Here is a 19,581-nt window from a genome sequence, read left to right as displayed (position 1 = left end):
TCGAAACTTTTTCAATTTTTTGTAATTAAATCAACATTTTTTTTAAAGAATTAATGCCCAAAAAACTAAGGTTCAAGCATCCCACCTCCCCCACTCACCTTGAATCGTCTCGCTCGCTTCTGGTTGACGCCGGTTAGGTTGAGCCCGCATGAGTTGCACCTCAAACATTCCTCGTGGTAGTGGTTGTTCTCATACTGTGGGGATGGTTCTGTAGTTTTCAACCCATGATGGAGGAAGAAAAACAAGAGCGGAAAAAGAGAAAGAGGAAAACACAAACATATGGTCTATTAGGTTGGGCTGCATCCCGGCGGAGTAATCTACTTAGCAAAACTTTAAGTTAATTAACGGAATAAACTTCAACGATACAAACATTGAACATCGATTTAAAGGGAAGAGTGCATGTTGGGTGTGTGTGTTTTGTTGTGTTTGTGTTGATTGTTTTGTTTTTGTTTCAACCATACTAGGAATATAATGATGATTTAAAAACTCTAACTATTGCTTATAAAGTTTGTTTTTTCAAATTAAAGACAATAATTCTAGTTAGGAGCAATTCAATGTATGAAAAAATATTTGAAAGAATTATATTATCGTGATTTGGCATGGATTTGCTCGTTATCTACTCTAGGAATTATTGGGTGGGTGCATGCTGGGAGTTGAAACAACTTTTACTGTTTACGTTCTCTACGCTTGAGTGTGGGTGTTTGCGATGCTAATATTATTGTGTATCTTTTGTATGTATGAGTGCTCGACGAATTTGTAGATTGTTGAGTGAAATTGCGAAGTACTGTTAAGTGGTCTTCATTTTGTTAGTTGGGGAAAAAACTCTCTCTTTTTACGAAATTGATTTGCATGATGGTTGTTGGATTTGGCAAACCATTGAGTTTATGAGAAATTATCTAGCTTTTTTTAATGCAGTTGAAAAAAATCTGAACGGTAAAGCCTTTGATCGTCTTCATTGTAGTGTTAATAAAATCATTAACTTTGATTGATCCCACCGGATTCGGCGAAAAGTTCGCGCCCGAATCCGTGCAAATAATTTAATCTGGTACTAATCCAGGGAAGCGTATCTGAGGCAAGCTCTCCCACCCGGAAAAGGCATCAATCATACTTGTCTACTTTTTCTTCTACGGCCACCGTCAAAGGTATTGATCGAAACGATATTCGAACAAGTCTCTTGGCTCATGCTTCTTGGCAAACCAATCAACTGTCATACGGCGCGAATTGACTTGACTTTGGCTGCTGAAAGCCCGAATAGGCAACAACCATTTAAAAACTATACACTGTATGGTTATTAAACTTTGACTATAATTTGAGGTATGGTTACAATCAACTTTTCTTAACTATTCGTTTTATAGTTGTTACATAACCTTTAATAATTTTGTAGCAAATGGTTACCACAAAACAACCAATCCAGAATTCTATTAGTCGAATTAAAGTTTGACATTTCACAAATAACTTGCTTTTTGACAAATTTCATGATCGGCTATGGTTATCAAATGGTAATAGTTTCCTCGGGGTCCCATCAGAAGCTGGCAGGCAGATTTATCGATTGCGAGGGGAGTTTTTGTACTGCGCGAGTTGGGAAAAGTCGGTCAGGGTTAAGACGGGAACCGGAGGGGGAAAAATGGTTGGAAAATTCTGCGAAGAAAGGCAAAGGAAACAACTTTTTCTAACGCGCTCGGAAAGTTACGTCCAATTTTTCCAGAGTTGGAAAGTATGCGTTTTTTTGTTGCTCTCCATCTAGCAAGAAATTACTCAAAAATTTTACCTTCGCATTCCTTCGACCCGGAGGCAACACAACTCTGACTGATTTCTACAACCCTCCTCGAATCAAGAGAGCGCTATATAAAATGGATTGATTGAGCGCGTTCGGCAGAAGGTGTATGAAACAAAATAAAAATGGTTCAATCTTTTTATCATCATCAAATATTTAAGAGATTGATTGAATTGGATTTCACTCTCCGGGTACGCGCACAGTAATCCCGTTCCACCCCTCCGAGAGAGCTCAACTTTTCGCAGTTTTTGTTGGGGAGGTGGAAATGAGTTCAGTCAAAGTGTGAGCTGATCAGTTTTTCATTTGCTCGGTTCTCTTTTGTTGATTGGTTAAATTTTAATTAATGTTTTCGGGTGTGAAAAGAGGCACTTTGGGAAATTGAGGGAGTTTGGGAAAAGTTATCTAGGGACGGAGGGGCTGTACGACCCCCTAAATTTTGGAAAAATTGAAAAAAAAAATCGTGTTTACAAATAATTTTACTGCAATAGTAATGGCTTAGTAATTTTTCATGCAAAAAAATGCAACTTTCACGGGGACCACTATTCAAAAACACAAAATTTCATGGAAATTACACGGAGCGCGAAAAATGCTAACATAACTTATTAAATCTTACGTTAAACAACCGGAAAGGTTTTTTTACACTTGATTATTATTAAGCATCTAAGCTAAGTGCATTTTCAAGCTGAAAATTTAAAGTTTACACAGGGACCATCCAACCAAATCATTTGATATTGTTAGAATTTCACGGGACTTATAAAAAAACTAAAATATTTCAGAAAATGGCTAATTTCACAGACTTAAACAATATATAATGCTTTTTTTCCAATTTAATTTTGGATTTCTACCTTTAAAATAAAATGGTAGTCAAATTTTTATTTCACGGATTTTTTTTTTGTGTTAGGCCTTAGCTAGCACATTAAACAATATCGTTTGTTTAAAAAATCTGAGTTTTCAACTGTACATGGAAATATGACTTAAATTCATATAATTTTAAATGGAAAATCTGTTCGTTTACTCTTGATTGCACTTCTATTTTAACTAAACAAATCGATAAAAAAAAAAAACAACAACAAATCGATATTAAAAAAAGGTTTTTGTCAATAAATCTGAAAAATCACTATAAATCAAATTTCAATCAATTTTATTTGTAAATTTGTACGAGTATTTCTAATCCATTGTTCCAAAAATCTATATTTTAAAAAAAATCTAAAAAGTGCCTAATTTAATTTTAACCGCTAAAATATACGAATTTGTATGTTTACAATTGTACTCATTTAATTTCAATGGAAATTTGTTGTTTTTATATCTGAATGGATTTTTTTACTTCAATTTTTTTTTATTCATAGCATTAATTTCTTAATGAATGTTGTAACAATTCTATTTTAATGTTTGTGTTCTTTTCAACTCATAGTGTGCAACTGAAGAGTTCAAAAAGTAAATATCACGTTTTTCCATTGAAAACTAATCTAATTTAGATTTAAAACGTGGTGTATAACATATTTTTTAAATTTGTTATTTTCATGCATTGATTTCAGAAAATCCTTGAATTTTACGAGATTTCGCGGAAAATGTGGAATTACGCGAATGGCACGCTGTCCGCAAAATCGTGAAAATTCACTTACCCTAGTAATGATTCAAATTAACATTCAATAACAGTTTTTTTTAAAAGAGCTCTTTTAAAACTTAAAATTATTTTTTAAAAAAGATAAATAAAACATCCTATTATTTTGCCCAAGAAAAAATAATCATAAAATTTGATTGTACGGAGAAACATTGAATATCACTTCCTCAATAGTTGATCTGAGATGTTCATTTAAAAATAAAGAAACAACAATGGCTAAAAAAATATTTTTCGAATCGACAAATTTATGCTTTTTTTTCTCAGATCGAATTATAAGGGGCTACAATCTTGATACAAAATTAAAAAAAAACTTTCTCATTATAAAGTTTATCATTCAATTAAGTTAAAAAAATGGAAGTACTCAATGGCTCGAAACTGATACCAAAAACATTTTTTTTTAAAATCTAGAAAATACATACTTTGAGAATTTTGCTTTTAGTGGTCAAATTGGTATTTTTGCTAAAGATATTTTTTCTGAATTGTCCCAAATAATACAATAAACTTCGAATTTGACACGTTGGTTTGGCTAAGTCAATATCTGAAGTGATTTTTTTTAGCTTTTACACAGCACACTTTAAATTGTTTTCAACTCGAAATAAGGATTTTTTTTCGAATAAAAATATTCTTTGATTTAAAGCTTTTTACAGCAAATTTTTCATAAAATAACTCGGAAATTACTTTTTAATAAGACCTCCTTGACCAACCTATATTTACACAAACCGATTCAAAATAAAATTTGGAACAATTGTCAAGATTTCCAACAAAAATATGCACTTAATTTTCTCGGTAATGGCTGAACGAATTTTGTCCAAATTTATTCCTTTATGGCCAATTTTGTATCCTATAACTTGGTATTGTAAATCATAAAGTTAAGTAAACTTGTTCAAGAGTTACGATTAAAAATGATTTCAGCCGATTCTAGCGTTGTTAGCTACCCGAGCAGACGGAAATAACTTGGGAATAACATTTTTTGATATTTGAAAATACTAGGCCAATAACATTTTATGTTATTTATAACAAGATTTGTTATTCGCCGTTATGATTTTTGTGTTATTGGATTGTTATTGTAATAACAGACTAATATTTTTTTTCTAATTCATCGAACAAATCCTTGTTATTTTTATTTTGTTATTTTAACAACTAATCCGGTCATCCCAATAACAGTTGAAGGTATTCTTCCATAACAAAATATGTTATTCCATAGTTGTTTTGGCTTTCAACCAATATCAGACCAATTACAAATTTAACATAAACTGTTATCAAACCCTTACGCAAAAATGGATTTTTCAAGAAGATCCCGGGCAGACGGTAATAACATAATTCATGCCATTTCAATAACAAATATTGTTAAAATAACAGAAAGTGTTATGGAATTTTCTCAAAAAATCTATTTTTGCATAAGGGTTTAATAACAGTTTATGTTATTATAACAAAAAATGTTATTTGTCTAATATTGGTTTAAAGCCAAAACAACTTGGGAATAACATTTTTTGTTATGGAAGAACAACTCCAACTGTTATTGGGATGATCGGATTAGTTGTTTAAATAACAAAAAAATAATAACAAAGATTTGTTCGAAGAATAACAATTATTGTTATAAATAACATAAAATGTTATTGGCCTAGTATTTTCAAATATCAAAAAATGTTATTCCCACGTTATTACCGTCTGCTCGGGATTCCATAACACTTTCTGTTATTTTAACAGCATTTGTTATTGAAATGGCATGAATTTTGTTATTACCGTCTGCCCGGGTTTTGTTGTTGACGTTGATGATTGCATTACAGAAGGCATTTTATCTCAATGTTTGAGCAACATCAACAATTTTCCCTGCAGGACCATTTCAGCTTGCGAAGCAGCGTGTATAATCAGCTTATCGTGCATTACTGGAACATTTTATATCGGAAAAAAGTAGTTTCCTTCTATTTTCCTTGTTTACGTTTACAACAAGGCAGGCAGCAGATCTGCAGAAATGTGCTTCACAACCGAACTGAACTGTTTAAATTTCAAGCACGATTTTAAGGGGAAATTACCTTCATCAAGTGCCCCAGGTTCACGATGAAACCCTCGGCTAATGACGATTATCGCGTAATTAGCCAATCAAAGCCCGCTCCACTCTGGATTGGCCTCTTCAATTCAACCGCCACGGTCTTTGAAATTGGAGCATTTCGAAAAAAAAGAAGGAAACTCTACCACAATTCATCATTTCCCGGTCTTGATTGATGGTCACTTATTTAATTATCTCTTTTAGGTGGAGCTTTCGCAAAAGTAGCTGGAACGTTAAAAAAACAATTAAAACAAGTTTTGATCGTATTATTGATTGCAACATGAAACTTCCATCTTCTTCTAGCATTTGAAAACAACAGAGCGAATGTTTCAAATCCTCGGGGAAAAATATAATCATCGTCGATTACATCTTTTGATGTCGGCAGAAATTTGGTCTGTTGCTTCTGCTGAATTCGGTGCTGACTCAAGATAACTCCCCTCAAGAACATCGTAAAAACGTGAGCACCTGTTTTTTTTTTATTGTGGAAACAGGGCTATCAAGTTGAATTGTACTCAACATGGCAATAAAGATTAATTTAATTGCTTTTAACATAGTCGCTGATTCGGCACCAGTTTATCACGATTTGTTGTTTTTCGCAAATGTTACAAATTAGCAGAAGTTAACTTATCTTCGTTCCAATTTGACTAAATTTCTCATGAAGTGCCGCAATCTCCCCGCCCATTTCGCATAAATAGTTGATTTCACGCCGCAAAGCTCGGTCCTTTCAGCAACGCGATGGGGCCACAATGATAAAATCTAACTCCAACCGACGATGTTTCGATGGCTGTGCGGGTTGAATTTAGCGGACGCATCGAAATAACAGCATCCCTAACGAAATTTGGTCAATTCTTGCAGTGCTGGTTCGTGGCCTGGAGATCCTTCCCCGGAGGGGCAGCAGCGGGTTGGGTTTGCTGAAGTGGAATCGTTTGAATTTGGGAGCAGGGTTGCAACCCGGGCAGACGGTAATAACAAAATTCATGCCATTTCAATAACAAATACTGTTAAAATAACAAAAAGTGTTATGGAATATTCTTGAAAAATCCATTTTTGCATAAGGGTTGAATAACAGTTTCTGTTATCATAACAAAATTTGTTATTGGTCTGATATTGATTGAAAGCCAAAACAACTTGGGAATAACATTTTTTGTTATGGAAGAATACCTCCAACTGTTATTGGGATGATCGGATTAGTTGTTAAAATAACAAAAAATAATAACAAAGATTTGTTCGAAAAATAACTTAAAATGTTATAAGTCTGTTATTACAATAACAATCCAATAACAAAAAAATCATAACGGCGAATAACAAATCTTGTTATAAATAACATAAAATGTTATTGGCCTAGTATTTTCAAATATCAAAAAATGTTATTCCCACGTTATTTCCGTCTGCTCGGGAATGGACTTAAAAACAGTTAAAACATAGTTTTTTTTTTAATAAATGTTTGGTTTTAAGATTTGTAATTTCAAGGATCAAGGAAATTTGTTTAAAAATAACTATCTCCGGTGCTACACAGAAAAGACTTATTTCAAATTTCAATAAAAAAAATCACGAATATTGGAGCATCAAGAATTTTAATGTGAATTTTCTTATCGCCGATAATGGACGATAACTTATTTTTTAAATCTTTCTAAAATCGACTTAATTCAACCATATCATGTTATATTTTCAATGCTTTCAAAAAGAATATATATTTTTTTAAATGTAGTATGTTTCAAAGTATACTCAAAATTGTTCACAAAATTCCGTATTTTTTCAGAAGTATTCAATTTTCATAATTTACAATATGGGTATCAAACGAAGCAAAATTTTGTATACTCTTTTACTTCATTAGATTTTTTTTTGTTAAACTAAAATTTTCACAAAATACCGTAATTTTTCAAAATAAAATGGGCAATATGGAAATATGGATATCAAACGAAGCAGAATTTTGTATGCTTTTTCGCCATTTGGAAAATACCAAAAAAAATCACAAAATACCGTATTTTTTCGAACGCACTAAAATTTTCATAATTTGAAATGTGGGTACAAAGCAAAATTTTGTATACTTTTTAAATTTTTTTGAAATACTAAAATTTTTACAAAATACCGTATTTTTTTCGGAAATAGTCAAATTTTTAAATGTAGAATATTGATATCAAACTAAGCGAAATTTTCTATGCGTTTTAATTTCATTACAGTTTGTTTTTGTTAAAACTTAAATATTTACAAAATGCCGTATTTTTCGAAAGCTCTAAAATTTTAAAAATTTCCAATATGGACATAAAATGAAGCGAAACTTTATATGCTTTTTCACCTTGTAAAGTTGCTTTTGAAAAATACCAAACATTTTAACAAAATACCGTATTTTTTCGAAAATACTAAAATTTTCTAAGTTTGCAATATATGTATCAAACGAAGCGAAATTTTGTATGCTTTTTCTCTTATTTGATTTTTTTTTGTAAAAAACTAAAATTTTCACAAAATTCCATATCTTTGGAAAATACACAAATTTTCAAAATTTGCAATATGGATAATTGTTTGTTTACTCTCTGATTAATAGGAAGGTAGGGTAGAAAAACGTGAATAAATATTTTGAATGGCCTCTTGGAAAAATTATCATGAAATGGTTATTTTTAAATTTGTATTTGTGTTAAAAAATATTAGTTTGTTGGTTTTTCCGTGTGTTATTTATTGAATAGTTATTCAATTAAAATATAAGAAATTTTACATTAATACGAGACTTCATTCCACAATTTTGCTAATCCACTTTCACATAAAAAATAGATAAATGCAGAAAAACTAAAGACTAGTAATTTACCTACTTATAGTTTTTTTTTGTTGATCCTTGACATGATCCCTTAAAAGGGACGGGAAGAGGGGGAAGGATAAAACAAATCTCATGTCAAGCAAATTGCTAATAAAAATCATCACAATACTTATTATAGTTATTCTCATCCTAAAAAAAATGCAAACTTTTGTTGAATTTATGAAAATATTTTCTTCTTCACGATGAACCTCGTTATCCGAACCGCGGTCTTAAAACTCATGATTGACAAAAAGCTTTCAAAGGTTCTATTTGAATTGAAATGAAAAATATAAGTTATACTATGTTCAATTGATTGTACAGGATTTTTCTTGAAAATATAGAAAGGAGGGAGGATAAAAATTAGACATAAATTTTTGTAATGGCCTTGGATAAGAGTTACATTTATTGTTATTTTCTGTGTTGACAAAAAAAAAAGCTATGAGTAAATGATTCTGAAGATCATATGAACATAAGTGAACACTTTGGCGTAAATGGCTCAATTTTAGTATAGAGATTTAAAGATTATCTAGCTTAAAATTCTGTTTTTGATTCAAAATGGAATGTTTACATATTATATAATTTATTAACTATTTAATGCAATACCAAAAGTTACAATTAAACAGTCCATTTCATCCCCTTTTTCCCTTCAACTTTCATCCCTTTTCCAGGGGATGGGGGTGGGGGCAACCACCCACCACACCAGATAGAAGTAGCAGAGCGCAGAGATTTTACGATTCACGTGTGAAATTACGTTTGCCACCATTAGCATAAATAATGTACTTTTTTTTCGTCCTTTCTTCCTTCTACCTTCCTTGTTCACGGCACGGCAGCAGCTCGCATCGGAAAATTTCGTGGATGCTGTCGATGTTTTTTTGCTGCTTTGCCTTTTTGCGTAAAAACGTTCAACAATTTGGAAGCCCTCGCTGGGATGAGGAGTGCTGCTCTACTACTAAGTCGATTTGGCTTCGCTCTGGTTGGAGGACGCAGTCACGCACCATCGTCGCGGGAAAATTGAATTTAAAACGATTGGAGTGGTGCGATGAAAAATATGGCTGTTTTTTACAAGGGTACTTTTTCTTTAAGCAAGTAGACTAACATTAAATTGATGGATTTAACTTTTTTTTTGGTTAAAATCTAACATTGCAGAATTTACAGGGAACTCAACAACCAATTCAATCTTATCGATCCAAAAAAAAGAAGGAAAGGTAAAAAAGTAATTGCCGTCCCTTTTCCAGCCATGAATCAACGACAGTTTTTACTCCTCACAACATGGGGCGGAGAAAACTGGATGAGGATGGTTGTGGGAGAAAAAAGGCTCACCGCAAAATTAACGGACTGAGGCTCCCGTTATTTATGGCGGGCCGGTGCGTAAATATTTGCCATAACTCGTCAATTTTCTCCACCAGGGCCGGTTCAGTGACCATTTGGCACAGCTGTCGACGCAAGTGAGTACCTGCCCACTGGATTGATATGGGGGGAGGTGGTTGGTTTATGGGGGAGGATTATCGTGGACATTTGGTGATGTACAGTGCTGGTTGAAGGTTTGACCAAAATAAAATGCCATGTCTCATTCTTTGAATTTGAAAACAAAAATGACGATTTTTCAGCTTTGTTTCGTGGTAAATTTGATATTTGTTCTACTTAATATGAGGCTGTGACTTTTAAAGTTTCATTACTTCACCAACCACAAAGTCAAGTTTTTACATGGTCAGTTCAAAAATACAGTTTCAATGCTTATATTTCAATTTGCCGTTTCTCTAATCTGATCTAACCTAATCTAATCGAATCTAATCCAATCTAATCGAATCTAATCGAATCTAATCGGATCTAATCGAATCTAATCGAATCTAATCGAATCTAATCGAATCTAATCGAATCTAATCGAATCTAATCGAATCTAATCGAATCTAATCGAATCTAATCGAATCTAATCGAATCTAATCGAATCTAATCGAATCTAATCGAATCTAATCGAATCTAATCGAATCTAATCGAATCTTTTCGAATCTTATCGAATCTAATCGAATCTAATCGAATCTTTTCGAATCTTATCGAATCTTATCGCATCTAATCGAATCTTTTCGAATCTTATCGAATCTTATCGCATCTAATCGAATATAATCGAATCTAATCGAATCTAATCGAATATAATCGAATCTTATCGAATCTAATCGAATCTAATCGAACCTAATCAGATCTTATCGAATCTTATCGAATCTAATCGAATCATATCGAATCTAACCGTATCTAATCGAACCTAATCGAATATAATCGAATCTTATCGAATCTAATCGAATCTAATCGAATCTAATCGAATCTAATCGTATCTAATCGAGGTTAATCGAATCTAATCGAATCGAATCGAATCTAATCGAATGTAATCTAAACCATTTTGTTTTTGTTTTTTTTTGTTATTCGGCTCAAACATCTAGAAAGGAGGACATTCCCTATGATTTTATGCCATTTTTTGGCATTGGTTCACTAAAACAAGTCTCCATTAAATTTTGGCAGCTGTGCACACAAAAATGGCACGCAAATATTCAAAAATCTTTAAAAAAATTCTATTTTTAAATTGACTGATTTTTTTTACAAAAAAAAATTATCTTTTTCCCAAAATCCGTTCTATCATTTCGAATACATTTCAAATTATTCCAAAAATTTCAAAAATATTTTTGCGATAGGATCATAAAATTTTACATATTTTTCATTTTTTAACATTGAATTTTCTTGTGGTGCAAAAATGAAGTACTAATCGATTGCAAATTTGATTCTACATTAAAAGTAAAGTTCAAAAAAAAATTACTAGAATTACAATTTTATAATTTTTTTAACGCAATTGTGTTGGTAGAAAAGTTTCGTGAAAAAAAAACTTAAAATACAAATGTGGAAAGAGGTAATGTTCAGTGAAGACTCAAAAAATCACCATTTTTAGTTTTTTAGAATAATTTTAAGTATTATTAAGCATAATCGATTTTTTTTTCCATTTGTAAAAATATTAAAAAAGAACAAAGGAAAAATAAATTGATAGTAAAAAAATATGTTGCGCACACTATATGTCGGAAAAAATTAAAACTAATTGAAAATAATTCTTATGGAGTTTTAAAAAGCAAACTGAGGTTTACTTGTGATTACAAAACATTTTTTTTAGAGAATTGTAGTTTATGCAACAAGTTGCAAAAAGAGGATTTTTTCAGCACGAGTCGTACATTTATCCAACGAGGTTCACCGAGTTGGATAAATACGACGAGTGCTGAAAAAATCAAGTTTTGCAACGAGTTCCATACAACATTTTTTGCAATTTCAAAAAACACCCATTGAGTGAAATTTTAAGTCGAATTTACTGTATTTTGTCAATAAATCGTTTAAATCAAAAAAATGTTGAAAAGTGTTACTTTTCGAAACATGTGCTGAAAGTTCAAGTAGAACTTTTCAGCATTTATTTTGAAAAGTGTTGCTATTCGATTCTGTTATTTTTGGTACAGAAAAGTAGGCTTTTTCGTCGTTCAAGAATGAAAGGAAAAGTAAGTAGTTTCACGACGGAATTGCAAAAAAATATATTAAACCTTTTAGGTATTCATAATTTAATCAAAAATGTAAAAAAAATCGTTATACCCACAATATATTATTGCATTCTTTAAAGTCAATCGATTTAAATAGTTATTCCAACGAAAAATTAATTTTTAAATAGTTTGTTGCCTCTTGATTTTTAGGCGAAATGTTGAATGAGGGGTGAGGGAAGCCTTATAAATTCACCTTAGTTGGCTCAAACACAACATTTAAAAATGTGTCATTCTGGGCAAATTTTCTTTAAACACTTTTGAAAATAACGATGACTCTTTAAAATGTTCTAATAAATACGACTTGATTTTTTTCACAATGTTTTTCAAAAACAAGAAGGTTAAATCAGTTTAGTTTGACGGACTCTATATGAATGTGTGTTTTTTTACGAAGTAGTAAAAACATACTTTTTATTGCAGGATTATTGAAATAGTTTTCAATGGTCTTTTTTGAACTTCGTCAAATTGGAATTTTATCTCGAGGTTTTATTTGAATAAATTTAATAACATTAAAATAAAATTCTCTGACCCAATTCTTACTGACTAGCCTTAAATTTTGTCCCTCACCGTTCGCGTCTCACAACAAACGATCCCCAGATCTCGAACCTGGCCAACCCTGCCACTACCTGGGAATCATCCCGAAGGGTCACGCACACCGCGTTCTAAGCACCGGGATTGATTGAGGTGAAAACCGACAACGACGACGACGATTGGCGTGGGTGAGTGAGTGGCACTTTCGATACTCCGCACAGACTGGCGGTGGTTGTGTGTTGTGGGTTATTAATTTTGATGTGCTGTCGAAAATGAAATCCCGGCGCAAATCCAGCCCTCCATCAATGGCTGTGTGCACGGTGAAAAATGTTGCACGTAATGTTGTGCGTGTAAATTTATATGAAACCCGATATTATGATAGCAGTGGAAACTTTCAACCTATTATTATGTAAAATAATACCGAATCCCGTGTCGGTTGCAGATTTCGAACAGATTGTGGTTGGAAAGTGCTGTGTAGTGAAAGAGAGAGAGAGAGAGAGCTGAACAAGCAAAATCCATCCTCGTTTTCACAAAATGTTAGGCTTGTTTGCCAATCTTCGTAAATCTAGTGTGCACAATAATGTTAGTTCATTAATAATATACTGTACAACGCACATTTCCACATCACCATAACAATGCGAATGCTGCGAACCATAACGATGGTCCATCATGCTATGCTACTACTCTTCACCAAAACATCGGGAAATATATGTATATATGTTGCGTGTTCCACAGACAAAATCGCATCATCATCGCCATATTTTCGCCATCACCATCACCATCATCATCATTACCCAACATCAATCCGAATGTTTGCACGCACCAAAATGACAATCTTCCCTTCCCCTCTCCACTGAAATTTGCTGAAAAAGGGTACTCCTTGTCCTTTTCCCCTTCCCCCTAAAAAACCTCTCGCACCGTCCCTTCAAATTGTTGTTTTTCCGCTCAAAATTATGCTGAGAACATTAGTAAATATTTCAGCACATCATCATCATCAGCGTGGTTAAGGCCAGTCCTTGGACGGTGGGCTCTGTTGGTGTCCTTGCTGGACGCGGCTCGTCTTGGCCGTGCAGGACCTTGTTGTTTTTGTGGAGGTTCGGCCAAAAGGGCGAAACAAAATGCTGAATATATTACGCTGATTCGCTGGAATTTTCGAAGCATAAATTGAAGGTACCGCGTCGACTTTGGTTAGTAAAAACTCGTTGGGATGATTTTACATAGTTTGTTTTGTCGATTTGCTCTTTCATCAATTCTAAATGTGGGCATTGATTTGTCGCTAATTTGAAATGATTATTTCTGACAATGATTCTAAACAACACATGCTTAAAAACAAGTTCAAGCGTTTGATACCACAGTTCGACAAGATTGTAATCTTACAAGAAATTTTCCTGCAGAATACGGATCCACGTATACCTCAGATGATCACAATATTGAGCTACGCCTTTTTGCGATATAAAGGCCAATAACTTTAAAATATCGAAGAATTTAATTTTCAATAACAAAAATACTTCTATGTTATTTTGATAAAGGCATCGTTTTCAAATTATAGCCATTTTTAGATAATTTTTTGAAAAAACGCTGTTTTTTTATTTTAAAAGTAGTGCTCATGTGTGCCCATTTTTTAAAAAATAGTTTCAAAACGCTGAGAAAATTCTCAATTTATTGAAAAAAATGAAATTTTTGTGATTTTCTGCAGTTTTCATTAGATTTGTTTTTTAAATTTTGAAGTAATTTTCATAGAAAAGTGCAGAAAATAAGTGCCCGGGTGATAATCATCGGGCAATCAGGCAATACTGAAGAACTCTAATTTTTCCTGTTTAATCTTTGCATGGCTATATGTTATCAACCTGGGTGCAGAATAGTGGTTCGAAAAGCGGCCTCAATATAGAACTGTCAAAGCAGAACCAATTTACTGTTTGCAAAATGATACCACAAAGTGGCAAGTATTGTAATCGATCTATAATTTATTTTGTTTGGATTAAAAAAATGAGTCGAGCTCGAGCTGTTGGCTTCGAATACCTCAAGTCAACAAATTGTAAGAAGAGAGTTGAAATCGAGATTTGGCATTTGACACCTGCCAAATAATATTGAATAATCTTACTTCGATATTATCAATGCGCTTCAAAAATACATAATCTCGGAACTTCCATTCAATTGTTCTTCTGATTCACAAAATTCCACTCACTTCTGACGCAATTTTGCGTCACGTGGAAAATGGAAAAGGCCTCTTTTGGCCGCCCTTCGTTTATTCTACGAACAAAAAATGCGCGAAGCACTTAATTTTTCAGCGAAAGTCACTCAGTCGCAAAAATATGCCACGCTTGAGCTTGAACAATGCCTTCTACTTTGTTTATGTTTACATCTGCAGTGCAGTTGTAGTAGTGAGGAGCAGTGGAGAGCATTCGAAAATCACGTAGGGCATTCTGTCTTTTCAGCACTTCTGAAATTTTCTGTAAAGATGGCATTTGGCGTCCCATAAAAGAATACAGCAAAATAAATAAAATAATGTACTAACGTTGGAATTGATCAACAATTCCTTCGAGAGATACTTTTTTTTATTTTCACATACCATTTGTGTTTGGACAACTGTTAAATTTGTATGGAAATTTGATATGTTCAAACTGATGATGCAAATGGCTTCTTTGAGCATTCGGAAGGCATCCAAATAGTTCAGCCGGTTAAAAAATCAAAATCAATATTTAATTTTAATATTCTAAAAAAAAATAACATGGCTCTAACTCAACCAATATTTTTTTTTGTTGCTCGTTTGTACACGAATTTGATATTGAATACGTAAAATTTGGATTCTGGTTCTATGGTGGAGATATTCCGGATTTCCCAGGGCCAGTTTTAGCCTACGCTAGGCTGGTTATTTTTCTGGTCACTAAAAGTCATTAAAAAAAAGTTGTAAGCGAGTAAAATATTTTAATAATTTATTTTATTACAATCAAACGAAGTTCATTTCATAGATCTAGAACAATTCTTGACACGAGGAATTCTGGTCAGCAACCTGGGACCGGTTCTAGAATCCGGGCCATAATCCAAAGGTATGGCCAACACACCTTTCCTGGCCAAAAAAGGCGTGCGATAATCCTTTGTTCATGAAATTCTGTCCCAATTAAAAATAAAACTGTCACATTGCCGAAATATCTCCGATCAGAGCAACGGAATGAGATTTTTTTCCGATTGCATCATGTTCAGTATTATAGAGTGAGATTGGACCGCATATCAAATGATTGTTTTTTTTTTATCAAAACGACATTTTGCTCAAAATCGGTAAATCTGCACCGATCTTGCAGAACTTTTCATGTTTGAACCCAAACAACGCCTACTTTGATTGAAAATTGTGAAATCGATTTTATTTATTGATTTAAAGTTGCTTGCTGATACTCTCAGTTTTTTAAAGATTTTACCGTAATTTTGGCCTAGAATTTGATTCCATCCGTCAGAAAACAAAATGGGATGTGATGGCGGAACCATTCCCCGGCGGGACGAGCTGGTCCGCATGAAGAAAAAACCAGAGCAGAAAGACAAAGACGCCGAGCGACAGTTCCGCTGGAAGCACTGCACCATCACGCAGGAACGTCTCCGCAAGCCAATCGTAATATGTGGCCTCGGGCGGCTCTACTCGAAGCAGAACGTCATCGAGTGTCTGCTGGAGAAGGAAAAAATGCCCGAGTCTTGCGCACACATCAAATCGCTGAAAGACGTGAAGGATCTGAAGTTGACCGTGAACCCGGCGTACGATTCCGATCGGGACGACAACAGTGCCGAGTTTATTTGCGCGTTGATTGGGCTGGAAATGAGCGGCCAGTTCCGGTTCGTTGCACTGTGGACGTGCGGCTGTGTGTTCTCGGAGCGCGCTCTGAAGGAGGTCAAGGACAAGACTTGCTCGTCGTGCCAGACCCCGTTCTCCGAGCAGGACGTCGTAATCTTGAACGGATCGGACGAGGATGTCGACCTGATGAGGACCCGACTGGACGCGCGAGTGGCCCGTCTGAAGGCCGAGAAGAAGGCCAAAGCGGACAAGAAAGCAAAGGCAAAAGCAGAATCAACCGTCACTTCAACGGCTACCTCATCCGAGGCCGCCATCACACCTGACGCCGAACAACCCGGACCGTCGTCGAAGCCCTCGACCAGTGGAAAACCGGGAGGCAGTTCTTCGCTTAAGCCAATCATCCCCAACAAGCGGGCCCTCATCAGCGACAAAATTGGCGACGATCCCATGTTTAAAAAGTCCAAGCAGGATTACAGCGTGGCGAAGGATCCGAACGCCACGGACGTGTACAAGTCGCTGTTTACGACGCACGAAAGCGAAAAGGACCAGCAGCGCGCCCACTGGGTTACGTACAATCCGTTTTATAACTAAAGAAAGGCGTTTTATTACAACTGATTGAAATGTAACTGAATAATATAGAACATACTGGAATATCTTATTTTCATACAATACCAAAACCATTAGGCCGATGGGTCACTCGGCATAGTTTTTGCAAACATTTTAGCCATCAGCCTATTTTTGCATGCACAATCGATCTGCAGAATTTCGGATCGATCCGTGTAACTTTTTGAAAAACGAACCACTTTCTCAGCGTAATTTTTTGTTTATTTTGGAGCAATTCCAGCCCAAAACAGGAACTTTTTAAATACTTTTTTACTCAACCCTCTCCGATATTATTCCACACTGAAAAAATATCCTGTTCTCAGATATGAGCAATGTAATTAAATTTATATCCGTAAGCCCATACTGACCTGTCTTCACAATATGGAGACTTTGAAAATATTGATGTTTAGACCATTAAAAAAAAAACGGATTTAATTTAAAATGATTTTTGTATTTATTTAGGAGAGTTGCTCTATCCTGCATATTTCGTGGGGCTTTTACATCCAAGCCATTCTCCACACAAATTTTGAACAAAAAAAATGTGGGCTTTTTTTAAAGGACTTTTAAACTTGAAAATCAACAAATCTCATTGAAGTGCTGTGTATTTTCCTTACAGTGTATTTTTTTTTCCAAAAAGCCCATCAATTTTCCTACAAGTTTGTCTTTGACCACTTTTGGATATGATGTATCGGCTTCGAGATACAGAAATATTTATATTACGAATAAAAAAAAATTAAATAACTAACGCTCTTTCCAAATGTCATTCTCGAGTGTAACTGGCTCCATATACACAAAAAAAGCTTATATAAGCTTTGGATAACATGTCTACAAAGTTTCATTGATATCGGAGAGGGTCGAGTGCAAGTGATTCCCTATTTGACATGGACATGGCTCGTTGTGAAAAGAGACTCAAATTTAGATGTACCGAAAAAAAAAATCTTGCGGCTTAAAACTCCTTTTTGTATTTCAAATTTATTTATTTTTTTAAATATTTGACCCTTTATTTCGAACCATTTGTGATGGACTTACTGTGCAATAGATGAAAAATCAAACCTGTAATAAAAACGTTTAAAACCTTAAGATTAGATATTCAAAAAACCACGCTTCTTACTATTCAAACAATCTTTTGCAAATTTGCAAACAACAAAAAGTCAATCCTTCGCTGGTCAAGCCAATCATCATCATCATCGCCATTATTGTTATCACGCTCTGCATGGCCTGCTGATGGCGATGGAGGATTATGTGGAGAGAGAGAGCGACTCGGTGGGTTGACTCGCGTTGACCCACGTGTGACACCCGTGGGGTTGGTGGGCGGGGAAAAAACTTTGAATAATGACCAACCATTTGTTTGGCTGCGTGCCTGCGACCAATGGGCGAGCGATGCGATGGTGCCGCCAGTCTGACCAGCTGACCAACCAGCGATAACCCTTGCTTGGTTTTTTTTTTCTCTGTCCGCCCACTTTGATCCCACTTTCTCCTTCGTGGATGCTGTGGAGTTAAGGGGGTGTGGGCTGGTATCAAGTTCCAATAATGATACCGCGTTGGGTGCGATTGATTGGAAGCTTGCTGGGAGAGAATGATTTGTACGGATTTGTCCGCACGGGGACAAACACATTAGTAGGAGTTCGTGACTTGGCTGAGTTTTTTAAGGTTGATTGTAGTTAATTTAATTTTTCAAGGAGATCATTCAGAATATTTTATATAAGTTATGAGATAAAATTGAAATTTTAAACAACTCATCGCAAACCCGGATTCTAGTTGTTGATTCCGTGTCAGCACGCTTTACGCTAATCCCATTGAAATTAGGTTAATTTGTTGCCTCCTGGATAAATCCCCCTTTCACTGATGACCCCCACAAAGCCGTGTGAATTGTCGACCGATAAGGACGACGTCCAGCACGAGACGGTGATAAATGGTTCGTATCACGTGTCGATTGCCAGCTGAAGAAATAGGATCCAAATATCGACGACGACGACGGCCGAAGGCCATAACTCACTCGTAACCCCGGGATTGTTCCGTGCGGGCCATGACCGGACAGGCCATCTGCAGCTAATCCCACGATATGGCCGCGATGGAAATCGCCATTACCGAATCGGTGCTCCGTTACGGGGTTTGATACGAGCAGCGGGTAAGAAAAATGGGTGCAACTTGGCACGTATAAACAATTTCCTGTTCTTCAGGAGTCATGCGGAAAGGAATGATGGAACGCTGCTGCTGGTGTGTCACCGTCGAGGGCAAGAAAAATACTTTCCATTGAGAATGCAGGACAAAAAACGAGGAATCCCATTGAAAAGTGATAAATCTTGTGTCCTTTGAAGGGAACATCTCATTGTCCTCCCCCGGCAAACCCCTGCTGGCGCCAATGTTTACCGGAAAAACAAGCAAACTTCGACGCTGTGGACAACTGATTAGATGAAGTTTCGCACAACACCAAAACCGACCCTCATTAAGGTCGGTCCACACACTTTGATAGCTGGAACCCAACCCGCAGCACTGTGTCGGTCGGTCAACAGTGACAAAACGGTATACGTACAACATGGTCCAACCTTTCCGGGAACTACAGCAAGCACGTGACCCCACAACATCGTCATCATTATCCTTCGTCGACCGGGACAACGTGGCAAGCAGGCAAAGGGGGGGCTTGGGGACGTTTGTATCGGAAAACCACAAAACATGGCCGGTTCCCTTTAGTTCGAGTTCCCACAAACTCTCGCAGGCGTTCCGAGTTGGTCGAGGAATCTCGCTTGTGTGGTATTTCTGTCCTGTATTGGGTTGTGGCGTTGAATCGAGGGATTGAACCTTACACAAGGGATTCGCAGTACAACGTCGATCAATATTTTGTAATTGATGTGTTTTCTTGACTTGCTGAACTATCAACTAGT

The 19,581-nt window shown here is 35.3% G+C and overlaps 2 protein-coding genes across 10 annotated transcripts in view; one reads left to right on the top strand and one right to left on the bottom strand.

The window, feature by feature from the left end:
* The window catches only part of LOC120423362 (uncharacterized), a 346,647-nt gene that overhangs the window by 85,357 nt on the left and 241,709 nt on the right, over window positions 1-19,581 (bottom strand). For all 9 annotated transcript variants that reach the window (XM_039587141.2, XM_039587158.2, XM_039587166.2 and 6 more), the window contains one exon: window positions 99-208. In XM_039587141.2, coding sequence (XP_039443075.1) covers window positions 99-208 — 110 coding nt within the window. The remainder of the gene's footprint in view (window positions 1-98; window positions 209-19,581) is intronic.
* Window positions 15,694-16,748, top strand: LOC120423412 (replication termination factor 2-like). The gene has a single exon (XM_039587215.2). It carries the CDS (start codon window positions 15,776-15,778, stop codon window positions 16,685-16,687), a length of 912 nt encoding a protein of 303 aa, XP_039443149.1. The 5' UTR covers window positions 15,694-15,775; the 3' UTR covers window positions 16,688-16,748.

This window comes from Culex pipiens, chromosome 3 (assembly GCF_016801865.2).
Source record: "Culex pipiens pallens isolate TS chromosome 3, TS_CPP_V2, whole genome shotgun sequence".
In the NCBI taxonomy this organism is placed as follows: Eukaryota; Metazoa; Arthropoda; class Insecta; order Diptera; family Culicidae; genus Culex; species Culex pipiens.
Note: the sequence above shows the minus strand (reverse complement) of the source record. Positions and strands in the feature narration are given on the sequence as shown.